The sequence below is a fragment of the Scyliorhinus torazame genome, chromosome 22, assembly GCF_047496885.1.
Source record: "Scyliorhinus torazame isolate Kashiwa2021f chromosome 22, sScyTor2.1, whole genome shotgun sequence".
Taxonomy (NCBI): Eukaryota; Metazoa; Chordata; class Chondrichthyes; order Carcharhiniformes; family Scyliorhinidae; genus Scyliorhinus; species Scyliorhinus torazame.
In genome coordinates this window covers 9,182,548-9,195,691 of record NC_092728.1, presented here as the reverse complement: position 1 = coordinate 9,195,691, position 13,144 = coordinate 9,182,548, and the positions used below count along the sequence as shown (strand labels likewise).

Below are 13,144 nucleotides of genomic sequence, written 5' to 3'. Positions count from 1 at the left end.
GCGTCGGTGGGGGAGGGAGTGAATGTTTGTGGGTGGGGTGTCGATCAAGCGGGGCTGCTTTGTCCTGGATGGTGTCGAGCTTCTCGAGTGTTGGAGCCGCGCTCATCCAGGCAAGTGGAGAGTTTCCATCCCACTCCTGACTTGTGCCTTGGAGATGGTGGACAGGCTTTGGGGGGTCAGGCTGCGAGTTATTCTCTGCTGGATTCCCAGCCTCTGACTGGCACAGCATTTATACGCAAAGGCTCTGAGCCCCGACAATATCCCGGCAATTGTTCTGAAGACTTGTGCTCCAGACCTTGCCGTACCCCTAGCCAAGCTGTTCCAGTACAGCTACAACACTGGCATCTACCCGGCAATGTGGAAAATTGCCCAGGTGTGTCCTGTACACAAGAAACTGGACAAATCCAACCCAGCCAATTACCGCCCTGTCCGTCTACTCTCCATCATCAGTGAAGTGATGGAAGGAGTCATCAACAGTGTTATCAAGCGGCACCTCCTCAGCAATAACCTGCTCACGGACGCTCAGTTTGGGTTCCGCCAGGGTCACTCACTGTGTCAAGGGTCAATGCTTAGATTGTCTCTTATAGGAGATGGTCATTGTCTGGCAATGTGTGGGGTGAATGTAACTTGCCCCTTGTCAGCCCCGAGCCTGGATATTGTCCAGGTCTTGCTGCATTCGGACGCCGACTGCTTCAGAAGTTGCCAAGCTCAGGCCTTTGAAGAAAAAAAAGGTGGAGTGTGAACTCCAAACAGCTTTCACCATCTCAGCACTATCCACAGCAAGAGTTCGCTCAAGTCTTCAACACTGCAATGGGTAGGCCTGCCTGTGCCACTGCAGATGGAGCTCGACCCATGACTACTGACTTCCTGTACAGAATGGGAGGAATATATCATTCTGTAATATAGAGCAGGAACGTCTGGTTCCTCCAGTTCCTGTGCAACAGGTTTGAGAAGCTGGGGGGAGGGGGGAGCTGGATGGGCTCCTCCTGTTCCTGCGTAACAAGACTCAAAAGGGGCTGAATGGGCCTCCACCTGGAGAGGAGAGAGCACAGGGCGCAGACAGAAATGAAGGGGACGCGCGCCAGCTCCTCACCGCCGATGTTGTGCAGCGAGATGATAACCGCAGCGACGATCTTCCCAGGCTGCCCGAACGCTTTGTGGCCCAGCTGCTCGTAGGCCCGGATACCTGAGGGGAGAAACAAAGGGGTCTCAGCAGAACGCAGAAACGTCAAACAGGATCCAGGGTCATTTATATCCCGTGTCTTCCACAACCCGGATGAACATGCGTGTGGGGATGGGGCGCGTGTGTGGGAGGAAGTGCGAGTGATGCTTACCGACAAAGCCTGCTGACCTGAGGAGTAAGTGGATGGAGTAGGCCGACAGCATGGCGATGCAAATCAACAAAATCCTGCAACAGCAAAAAAAGACCAGAGTTACAGCCGGCTCCGAGTCTCAGCCCCAACTCACTAACCTACCCTCGCTAACTAACCGACCTCCAACACAGTGCCTGGTCGTGGGGCGCCATTAGAAAGAGCAGGGGGGTTTTTAATGGAGGCCCACCAGCTGCCCAGTCACCAGGCCATTCCTCACCTGTTGCCGCTCGGGATTCGGGGGGACGCCACGAGTCGGACTGTCCTGGATTCTAATCTCACCCCAGAGGCTCGAGATTCCGAAACTGAACCCCGCCACATCCGGGGGGGGCCAGTGAGCTGGGAATAGGAGCAACAACAAGCTGCTGCCCGGCCCATTCTCCTGCAGACCCCACTCCGCCACTTCCCTCGCGCTCCACAGGACTTCCCAGAGTTCCGCGGAGCCAAGGAGGGGGTTATATTGAAGCAGGTTCACGGTAATGTAGCAAATACGTAACCCAAACTGTGGAAGTAAGGATCCGGCAAACAGCAATGTGATAATCACCCAGATCATCTGTTTTTAATGCGTTGGTTAAGTGAGAAAGATTCACAGTGCCGCACTGTCAGGGGGTCAGTACTGAGGGAGTGCCGCACTGTCAGGGGGTCAGTACTGAGGGAGTGCCGCACTGTCAGAGGGTCAGTACTGAGGGAGTGCCGCACTGTCAGGGGGTCAGTACTGAGGGAGTGCCGCACTGTCAGAGGGTCAGTACTGAGGGAGTGCTGCACTGTCAGAGGGTCAGTACTGAGGGAGTGCCGCACTGTCAGGGGGTCAGTACTGAGGGAGTGCCGCACTGTCAGAGGGTCAGTACTGAGGGAGCACCGCACTGTCAGAGGGTCAGTACTGAGGGAGTGCCGCACTGTCAGGGGGTCAGTACTGAGGGAGCACCGCACTGTCAGAGGGTCAGTACTGAGGGAGTGCCGCACTGTCAGAGGGTCAGTACTGAGGGAGTGCCGCACTGTCAGGGGGTCAGTACTGAGGGAGTGCCGCACTGTCAGAGGGTCAGTACTGAGGGAGCACCGCACTGTCAGAGGGTCAGTACTGAGGGAGTGCCGCACTGTCAGGGGGTCAGTACTGAGGGAGCGCTGCACTGTCAGAGGGTCAGTACTGAGGGAGTGCCGCACTGTCAGAGGATCAGTACTGAGGGAGTGCTGCACTGTCAGAGGGTCAGTGCTGAGGGAGTGCCGCACTGTCAGAGGGTCAGTACTGAGGGAGTGCCACACTGTCAGAGGGTCAGTACTGAGGGAGCGCCGCACTGTCAGAGGGTCAGTACTGAGGGAGTGCTGCACTGTCAGAGGGTCAGTACTGAGGGAGTGCCGCACTGTCAGAGGGTCAGTACTGAGGGAGCGCTGCACTGTTAGAGGGTCAGTGCTGAGGGAGTGCCGCACTGTCAGAGGGTCAGTACTGAGGGAGTGCCGCACAGTCAGAGGGTCAGTACTGAGGGAGTGCCGCACTGTCAGAGGGTCAGTACTGAGGGAGTGCTGCACTGTCAGAGGGTCAGTCCTGAGGGAGTGCCGCACTGTCAGAGGGTCAGTACTGAGGGAGTGCCGCACTGTCAGAGGGTCAGTACTGAGGGAGTGCCGCACTGTCAGAGGGTCAGTACTGAGGGAGTGCCGCACTGTCAGAGGGTCAGTACTGAGGGAGTGCCGCACTGTCAGAGGGTCAGTACTGAGGGAGTGCCACACTGTCAGAGGGTCAGTACTGAGGGAGTGCCGCACTGTCAGAGGGTCAGTACTGAGGGAGCGCCGCACTGTCAGAGGGTCAGTACTGAGGGAGTGCCGCACTGTCAGAGGGTCAGTACTGAGGGAGTGCTGCACTGTCAGAGGGTCTCACTTCCACTGGCCACTATTGGATGAAGAGATAGCTGTGGGAGTCTTGGGGCTGACGAGGTGGAGAAAGGCGCTTCAGAAATATCGAGTCATTGTCTGTTTTTGTTCAGAGGCTTGTGAGCGATGCAAAGCAGGCACTGTCACCTGGCCCGCCCACGAAGTACCTCAGTATAGAATTTACACATTTGCAAATTTGGACAGTTTCCAGCTGGAATGTGCTTGGAGCTGAGATGATGCAAGGTTATTGAGTTTTCGGAAAGAAGAGTTGAGGAAATGCTGGTCGGAACACGTGTCTGCACCAGTGCTGATCACGGACTGCACCCTGGTCCTGGGATCACTGAAACTGCGATGCCACATGAGTCAATCAGCTTGCTGACTCTCGCCCCCAACCAGGCTTGGCCGTGAGGTGCTGCTTTTACCAAGTTCCCCCTGGCGATATTCCATTCCTCCACCCATTGGTGCAACCTCCCCCATGACGCAGCAGCAGGAGTAAGCCAGTCGCCCCCTCACCCCAACCCCCACTGTCACCCAGTACCTGTTCCCTCGCCACCCCGCCCGTCTGAAACGCAAACGCAAGCCCGGCATACTCACACAAAGACGACAATGCCCGTGTTGGACATGGCGTAGGCAAGGCCCAGAATGCCACTGCCCATGATGGCGTTGCTGAGGTTGAAGACAGACATTCCAAGCGAGGTCTTGCCTTCGAACTGCAGGAGAAGAGAGTCCATCAGAAACTGGTGCACGGCAGTGGCAAGACATGTCAAAGAGGACACTGTCCCCATCAAACACTCCCAGGACAGGTACAGCACGGTGTTAGATACAGAGTAAAGCTCCCTCTACACTGTCCCCATCAAACACTCCCAGCACAGGGACAGCACGGGGTTAGATACAGAGTAAAGCTTCCTCTACACTGTCCTCATCAAACTCTCCCAGGACAGGGACAGCACGGGGTTAGATACAGAGTAAAGCTCCCTCTACACTGTCCCCATCAAACTCTCCCAGGACAGGTACAGCACGGGGTTAGATACAGAGTAAAGCTCCCTCTACACTGTCCCCATCAAACTCTCCAAGGACAGGTACAGCACGGGGTTAGATACAGAGTAAAGCTCCCTCTACACTGTCCCCATCAAACACTCCCAGGACAGGTACAGCACGGGGTTAGATACAGAGTAAAGCTCCCTCTACACTGTCCCCATCAAACTCTCCCAGGACAGGTACAGCACGGGGTTAGATACAGAGTAAAGCTCCCTCTACACTGTCCCCATCAAACACTCCCAGGACAGGTACAGCACGGGGTTAGATACAGAGTAAAGCTCCCTCTACACTGTCCCCATCAAACTCTCCCAGGACAGGTACAGCACGGGGTTAGATACAGAGTAAAGCTCCCTCTCCACTGTCCCCATCAAACACTCCCAGGACAGGTACAGCACGGGGTTAGATACAGAGTAAAGCTCCCTCTTCACTGTCCCCATCTAACACTCCCAGGACAGGTACAGCACGGGGTTAGATACAGAGTAAAGCTCCCTCTACACTGTCCTCATCAAACACTCCCAGGACAGGGACAGCACGGCGTTAGATACAGAGTAAAGCTCCCTCTACACTGTCCCCATCAAACACTCCCAGGACAGGTACAGCACGGGGTTAGATACAGAGTAAAGCTCCCTCTACACTGTCCCCATCAAACACTCCCAGGACAGGTACAGCACGGGGTTAGATACAGAGTAAAGCACCCTCTCCACTGTCCCCATCAAACACTCCCAGGACAGGTACAGCACGGGGTTAGATACAGAGTAAAGCTCCCTCTACACTGTCCCCATCAAACACTCCCAGGACAGGTACAGCACGGGGTTAGATACAGAGTAAACTCCCTCTACACTGTCCCCATCAAAAACTCCCAGGACAGGTACAGCACGGGGTGAGGTACAGATTGATATGCAAAGACTTAACCGCTGAATGGCCTTCTATTCCCGTGCAACGGCTCGAGGAGGGGGAGCTGTTACAATCAACCGAAGCAGTGGGAATCCGACTGATTAAAGTTTTAAAATGTAACATGCGGTGGACGGCTGGGCTGGGCCTGGCCTTATCAAAGTGTGAAGTTTAAAGGAATGAGTTTGGCTTACGTCTGTGAACTTGATCTGTTTCTTCGTCGCATGTTGTGGCAGAAATTCATCAAATTCGGCAGCAGTAGATTCAGTGGTTTCGAAACTGCGGAAAATGAGAGGGAAACGTCTCCAAGTGAGTGTAAGATGATTTGAGAGCGACCAAGACGCCAGACTGTCACTCCCCACCTGCAGGAGCTGTAGCAGGAAGTTTACACCAGCTTTTTCCCCACATACTGCTTCGGGGAACTGTCAGAGGGTCAGTACCGAGGGAGTGCCGCACTGTCAGAGGGTCAGTACTGAGGGAGTGCTGCACTGTCAGAGGGTCAGTACTGAGGGAGTGCCGCACTGTCGTAGGGTCAGTACTGAGGGAGTGCCGCACTGTCAGAGGGTCAGTGCTGAGGGAGTGCCGCACTGTCAGAGAGTCAGTACTGAGGGAGTGCCGCACTGTCAGAGAGTCAGTACTGAGGGAGTGCCGCACTGTCAGAGGGTCAGTACTGAGGGAGTGCCGCACTGTCAGAGGGTCAGTACTGAGGGAGTGCTGCACTGTCAGAGGGTCAGTACCGAGGGAGTGCCGCACTGTCAGAGGGTCAGTACTGAGGGAGTGCTGCACTGTCAGAGGGTCAGTACTGAGGGAGTGCCGCACTGTCGTAGGGTCAGTACTGAGGGAGTGCCGCACTGTCAGAGGGTCAGTACTGAGGGAGTGCCGCACTGTCAGAGAGTCAGTACTGAGGGAGTGCCGCACTGTCAGAGAGTCAGTACTGAGGGAGTGCCGCACTGTCAGAGGGTCAGTACTGAGGGAGTGCCGCACTGTCAGAGGGTCAGTACTGAGGGAGTGCTGCACTGTCAGAGGGTCAGTACCGAGGGAGTGCCGCACTGTCAGAGGGTCAGTACTGAGGGAGTGCTGCACTGTCAGAGGGTCAGTACTGAGGGAGTGCCGCACTGTCGTAGGGTCAGTACTGAGGGAGTGCCGCACTGTCAGAGGGTCAGTACTGAGGGAGTGCCGCACTGTCAGAGAGTCAGTACTGAGGGAGTGCCGCACTGTCAGAGAGTCAGTACTGAGGGAGTGCCGCACTGTCAGAGGGTCAGTACTGAGGGAGTGCCGCACTGTCAGAGGGTCAGTACTGAGGGAGTGCTGCACTGTCAGAGGGTCAGTACTGAGGGAGTGCCGCACTGTCAGAGGGTCAGTACTGAGGGAGTGCTGCACTGTCAGAGAGTTAGTATTGAGGGAGTGCTGCACTGTCAGAGGGTCAGTACTGAGGGGGCGCCGCACTGTTAGAGGGTCAGTACTGAGGGAGTGCCGCACTGTCAGATGGTCAGTACTGAGGGAGTGCTGCATTGTCAGAGGGTCAGTGCTGAGGGAGTGCCGCACTGTCAGAGGGTCAGTACTGAGGGAGTGCCGCACTGTCAGAGGGTCAGTGCTGAGGGAGTGCCGCACTGTCAGAGGGTCAGTACTGAGGGAGTGCGGCACTGTCAGAGGGTCAGTACTGAGGGAGTGCCGCACTGTCAGAGGGTCAGTACTGAGGGTGTGCTGCACTGTCAGAGGGTCAGTACTGAGGGAGCACCGCACTGTCAGAGGGTCAGTACTGAGGGAGTGCCGCACTGTCAGAGGGTCAGTACTGAGGGAATGCTGCACTGTCAGAGGGTCAGTACTGAGGGAGTGCTGCACTGTCAGAGGGTCAGTACTGAGGGAGCGCCGCACTGGCAGAGGGTCAGTACTGAGGGAGTGCTGCACTGTGAGAGGGTCAGTACCGAGGGAGTGCTGCACTGTCAGGGGGTCAGTACTGAGGGAGTGCTGCACTGTGAGAGGGTCAGTACCGAGGGAGTGCTGCACTGTCAGAGGGTCAGTACTGAGGGAGTGCTGCACTGTCAGAGGGTCAGTACTGAGGGAGTGCTGCACTGTCAGAGGGTCAGTACTGAGGGAGTGCTGCACTGTCAGAGGGTCAGTACTGAGGGAGTGCCAGACTGTCAGAGGGTCAGTACTGAGGGAGTGCCGCACTGTCAGAGGGTCAGTACTGAGGGAGTGCTGCACTGTCAGAGGGTCAGTACTGAGGGAGCGCCGCACTGTCAGAGGGTCAGTACTGAGGGAGCGCCGCACTGTCAGAGGGTCAGTACTGAGGGAGTGCTGCACTGTCAGTGTCAGTGCTGAGGGAGTGCCGCACTGTCAGAGGGTCAGTACTGAGGGAGTGCCGCACTGTCAGAGGGTCAGTACTGAGGGAGTGCTGCACTGTCAGAGGGTCAGTACTGAGGGAGTGCCGCACTGTCAGAGGGTCAGTACTGAGGGAGCGCCGCACTGTCAGGGGGTCAGTACTGAGGGAGTGCTGCACTGTCAGTGTCAGTGCTGAGGGAGTGCCGCACTGTCAGAGAGTCAGTACTGAGGGAGTGCAGCACTGTCAGTGGGTCAGTACTGAGGGAGTGCCGCACTGTCAGAGGGTCAGTGCTGAGGGAGTGCTGCACTGTCAGAGGGTCAGTACTGAGGGAGTGCCGCACTGTCAGAGGGTCAGTACTGAGGGAGTGCCGCACTGTCAGAGGGTCAGTACTGAGGGAGTGCTGCACTGTCAGAGGGTCAGTGCTGAGGGAGTGCTGCACTGTCAGAGGGTCAGTACTGAGGGAGTGCCGCATTGTCAGAGGGTCAGTACTGAGGGAGTGCTGCACTGTCCGAGGGTCAGTACTGAGGGAGTGCTGCACTGTCAGAGGGTCAGTACTGAGGGAGTGCCGCACTGTCAGAGGGTCAGTACTGAGGGAGTGCTGCACTGTCAGAGGGTCAGTACTGAGGGAGTGCCGCACTGTCAGAGGGTCAGTACTGAGGGAGTGCCGCACTGTCAGAGGGTCAGTACTGAGGGAGTGCCGCACTGTCAGAGGGTCAGTACTGATGGAGTGCTGCACTGTCCGAGGGTCAGTACTGAGGGAGTGCTGCACTGTCAGAGGGTCAGTACTGAGGGAGCGCCGATCTGTCAGATGGTCAGTACTGAGGGAGTGCTGCACTGTCAGAGGGTCAGTACTGAGGGAGTGCCGCACTGTCAGAGGGTCAGTACTGAGGGAGTGCTGCACTGTCAGAGGGTCAGTACTGAGGGAGCGCCGCACTGTCAGAGGGTCAGTACTGAGGGAGTACCGCACTGTCAGAGGGTCAGTACTGAGGGAGAGCTGCACTGTCACAGGGTCAGTACTGAGGGAGTGCCGCACTGTCAGAGGGTCAGTACTGAGGGAGTGCCGTGCTGTCAGAGGGTCAGTACTGAGGGAGTGCTGCACTGTCAGAGGGTCAGTACTGAGGGAGTGCTGCACTGTCAGAGGGTCAGTACTGAGGGAGTGCCGCACTGTCAGAGGGTCAGTACTGAGGGAGTGCTGCACTGTCAGAGGGTCAGTACTGAGGGAGTGCTGCACTGTCAGAGGGTCAGTACTGAGGGAGTGCCGCACTGTCAGAGGGTCAGTACTGAGGGAGTGCTGCACTGTCAGAGGGTCAGTACTGAGGGAGTGCTGCACTGTCAGAGGGTCAGTTCTGAGGGAGTGCTGCACTGTCAGAGGGTCAGTACTGAGGGAGTGCTGCACTGTCAGAGGGTCAGTCCTGAGGGAGTGCCGCACTGTCAGAGGGTCAGTACTGAGGGAGTGCTGCACTGTCAGAGGGTCAGTGCTGAGGGAGTGCCGCACTGTCAGAGGGTCAGTGCTGAGGGAGTGCCGCAATGTCAGAGGGTCAGTGCTGAGGGAGTGCCGCACTGTCAGAGGGTCAGTACTGAGGGAGTGCCGCACTGTCAGAGGGTCAGTACTGAGGGAGTGCCGCACTGTCAGAGGGTCAGTACTGAGGGAGTGCCGCACTGTCAGAGAGTCAGTACTGAGGGAGCTGCACTGTCAGAGGGTCAGTACTGAGGGAGTGCTGCACTGTCAGAGGGTCAGTACTGAGGGAGTGCCGCACTGTCAGAGGGTCAGTGCTGATGGAGTGCCGCACTGTCAGAGGTTCAGTACTGAGGGAGTGCCGCACTGTCAGAGGGTCAGTACTGAGGGAGTGCCGCACTGTCAGAGGGTCAGTACTGAGGGAGTGCCGCACTGTCAGAGGGTCAGTACTGAGGGAGTGCCGCACTGTCAGAGGGTCAGTACTGAGGGAGTGCCGCACTGTCAGAGGGTCAGTACTGAGGGAGTGCCGCACTGTCAGAGGGTCAGTACTGAGGGAGTGCCGCACTGTCAGAGAGTCAGTACTGAGGGAGCTACACTGTCAGATGGTTAGTACTGAGGGAGTGCTGCACTGTCAGAGGGTCAGTACTGAGGGAGTGCCGCACTGTCAGAGGGTCAGTACTGAGGGAGTGCCGCACTGTCAGAGGGTCAGTACTGAGGGAGTGCCGCACTGTCAGAGGGTCAGTACTGAGGGAGTGCCGCACTGTCATAGGGTCAGTACTGAGGGAGTGCCGCACTGTCAGAGGGTCAGTGCTGAGGGAGTGCCGCACTGTCAGAGGGTCAGTGCTGAGGGAGTGCTGCACTGTCAGAGGGTCAGTACTGAGGGAGTGCCGCACTGTCAGAGGGTCAGTGCTGAGGGAGTGCCGCACTGTCAGAGGGTCAGTGCTGAGGGAGTGCCGCACTGTCAGAGGGTCAGTACTGAGGGAGTGCTGCACTGTCAGAGGGTCAGTACTGAGGGAGTGCCGCACTGTCAGAGGGTCAGTACTGAGGGAGTGCTGCACTGTCAGAGGGTCAGTACTGAGGGAGCGCCGCACTGTCAGAGGGTCAGTACTGAGGGAGTACCGCACTGTCAGAGGGTCAGTACTGAGGGAGTGCCGCACTGTCAGAGGGTCAGTACTGAGGGAGTGCCGCACTGTCAGAGGGTCAGTACTGAGGGAGTGCCGCACTGTCAGAGGGTCAGTACTGAGGGAGTGCCGCACTGTCAGAGGGTCAGTACTGAGGGAGTGCCGCACTGTCAGAGAGTCAGTACTGAGGGAGCTGCACTGTCAGAGGGTCAGTACTGAGGGAGTGCCGCACTGTCAGAGGGTCAGTGCTGATGGAGTGCCGCACTGTCAGAGGGTCAGTACTGAGGGAGTGCCGCACTGTCAGAGGGTCAGTACTGAGGGAGTGCCGCACTGTCAGAGGGTCAGTACTGAGGGAGTGCCGCACTGTCAGAGGGTCAGTACTGAGGGAGTGCCGCACTGTCAGAGGGTCAGTGCTGAGGGAGTGCCGCACTGTCAGAGGGTCAGTGCTGAGGGAGTGCTGCACTGTCAGAGGGTCAGTACTGAGGGAGTGCCGCACTGTCAGAGGGTCAGTGCTGAGGGAGTGCCGCACTGTCAGAGGGTCAGTGCTGAGGGAGTGCCGCACTGTCAGAGGGTCAGTACTGAGGGAGTGCCGCACTGTCAGAGGGTCAGTACTGAGGGAGCTGCACTGTCAGAGGGTCAGTACTGAGGGAGTGCCGCACTGTCAGAGGGTCAGTACTGAGGGAGTGCCGCACTGTCAGAGGGTCAGTACTGAGGGAGTGCTGTTCCTGCTGCCCTGTTCGTATTGAGCAGCGTTGCTGAAATTGGGCTCAATGTGAGGAAGCCAGAGTGAGAAACTTAAGTTAATCATTTGTCAGGAGTGAAGGTTAGACCACGACTAATGGAGTGCGACTGATAGCCTCCGCTGACCTCTGGCAAACGTACAGTCAATTCAGTGGGAATCGCACAGCTGAATCTATTCCCGAGGTCTGAACAAGTGTTTACAAACCAATAGATATTGAATTCTCCCTCACATTGCCAACAAACTCGGATTGCAACAACTTGCCCAGAAACAGGCCATTCGCCTTGTCTATTCCAGACTCCTCTTCCTGCCCCATCCAGCTCCCCCTCACCCCCTTAAACACATCGACACGGTTCACGCAAACCACTCCCCTTGGGAGTGAGTCCCACATTCTCCCCACTCCCCGTGGGAGCGGGTCCCACATTCTCCCCACTCCCCATGGGAGCGAGTCCCACATTCTCCCCACTCCCGTGGGAGCGAGTGCCACGTTCTCCCCACTCCCTGTGGGAGCGAGTCCCACATTCTCCCCACTCCCCGTGGGAGCGAGTGCCACGTTCTCCCCCCTCCCTGTGGGAGCGAGTGCCACATTCTCCCCACTCCCCGTGGGAGCGAGTCCCACATTCTCCCCGCTCCCCGTGGGAGCGAGTCCCACATTCTCCCCACTCCCGTGGGAGCGAGTGCCACGTTCTCCCCACTCCCTGTGGGAGCGAGTCCCGCATTCACCCCACTCCCGTGGGAGCGAGTGCCACATTATGGTCTGGTTGGAGTTTGGCGTGACTACGTTTTGCTGCCTTATGACGAACAAAGCTTGAGTCGCGTATGCAAAGATCACTCGGCGAAGGCGTCACACTTACCCTTCGTTGAGCATCATCTTCTCGGTGTTCAGCCCGCTCAAGTGGTTTCCGTTCCCCAACATTTCCCCCTCTTCCGTCGCCGATAATTTCTCCAGCTCCATTGTATTCCCGGAGTGCTTCCCACCCGCACGGTCGCACGATTGAGTTGGCAATCTGCAGTGCGTCTGTCCACGTCTTCCTCGAATCCGACCTGGGAGTCAGGCGAGGAAAGGGGAGAAGAGTTGGCATGGTAAATCGCAACGGAAAACCTCGCAACGTTCCTCACCCACTTCCCCCAGCCGCCATTCCGCACGGCCCATCCGTCTTGTCTGAGCGTGTTGACTCGCAGTGGGGTCCCACCGCTTCCTGCCATCACCAGTCCCCACCCCGCCCCCCCCCACCATCCACCCCCACGCAGAGCAACATCTCGACCCAGTCCGTACCTCAACCAAGCACCAGGTTCCCTCCCTCCCCCCGGGTCCCTCCGCAATTTCCGACGGTTGTGATGGACTCGGAGGGGAAGGAGGGTGCGGAGGAGGGAGATTTACCCTGAACAGTTCCACAGGGACATCATTCAACATGGAGCGAGGGAGGCTGGAAAAACCGGGATCGGGGGACGGGGGGGGGGGGTAGATGACCAAGGGGAGGAGGCGGCGGGGGGAAGGGCGGTGACCGGGGGGGGGGCGGTGACCAGGGGGAGGAGGCGGCGGCGGGGGGGGGGAGGAAGGGCGGTGACGGGGGGGGGGGGGGGTCACCAGGGTGAGGAGGCGGCAGGGGGGAGGAGGTGTAGTGACCGGGGGTGGGGGGGGGGGGGGAGAAACGGTCTGCGCGGATCCCCAGGCCGCACCCCGGCTCGCCTGCTCGCAGTGATTCGACTGCAGCAGGCTTCGCAGGGACTGGTTTGCTGCCAGGTGGGTGGGTTTTCTCACTCGGAGATTTCACTCCGGGAGAGGTGCAATTTACTCTGGGCTGACCCACGGCTCACGCTGCCACGTCTGCTCCTGTCTAACTCCCTGAAAACACACACACTGACACACACATACACACAGACACACACACACACAGTGACACACACACACAGTGACACACACACACACACTGACACACACACTGACACACACACAGACACTCTCCCCAGTCTCTCTGCCCCCTCAGTACTGACCCTCTGACAGTGCGGCACTCCCTCAGTACTGACCCTCTGACAGTGCGGCACTCCCTCAGTACTGACCCTCTGACAGTGCGGCACTCCCTCAGTACTGACCCTCTGACAGTGCGGCACTCCCTCAGTACTGACCCCCCAACAGTGCGGCACTCCCACAGTACTGACCCTCTGACAGTGCAGCACTCCCTCAGTACTGACCCTCTGACAGTGCGGCACTCCCTCAGTACTGACCCTCTGACAGTGCGGGACTCCCTCAGTACTGACCCTCTGACAGTGCAGCACTCCCTCAGTACTGACCCTCTGACAGTGCGGCACTCCCTCAGTACTGACCCTCTGACAGTGCGGCAC

General features: G+C 57.8%; 1 protein-coding gene across 2 annotated transcripts in view; it reads right to left on the bottom strand.

The window, feature by feature from the left end:
- Positions 1 to 11,846, bottom strand: part of slc38a5b (solute carrier family 38 member 5b) — a 76,307-nt gene extending 64,461 nt beyond the window's left edge. For both annotated transcript variants that reach the window (XR_011937598.1, XM_072487867.1), the window contains exons 1-5: positions 11,656 to 11,846; positions 5,357 to 5,441; positions 3,828 to 3,943; positions 1,335 to 1,408; positions 1,094 to 1,186 (exon numbers count right to left, since the gene is read on the bottom strand). Coding sequence is in view for 1 of the 2 variants with exons in the window: in XM_072487867.1 (XP_072343968.1) it covers positions 1,094 to 1,186; positions 1,335 to 1,408; positions 3,828 to 3,943; positions 5,357 to 5,441; positions 11,656 to 11,756 (469 nt within the window). In the remaining variant the exon portion in view is untranslated. The remainder of the gene's footprint in view (positions 1 to 1,093; positions 1,187 to 1,334; positions 1,409 to 3,827; positions 3,944 to 5,356; positions 5,442 to 11,655) is intronic.
- Between the last annotated feature and the right edge of the window lie 1,298 nt (positions 11,847 to 13,144).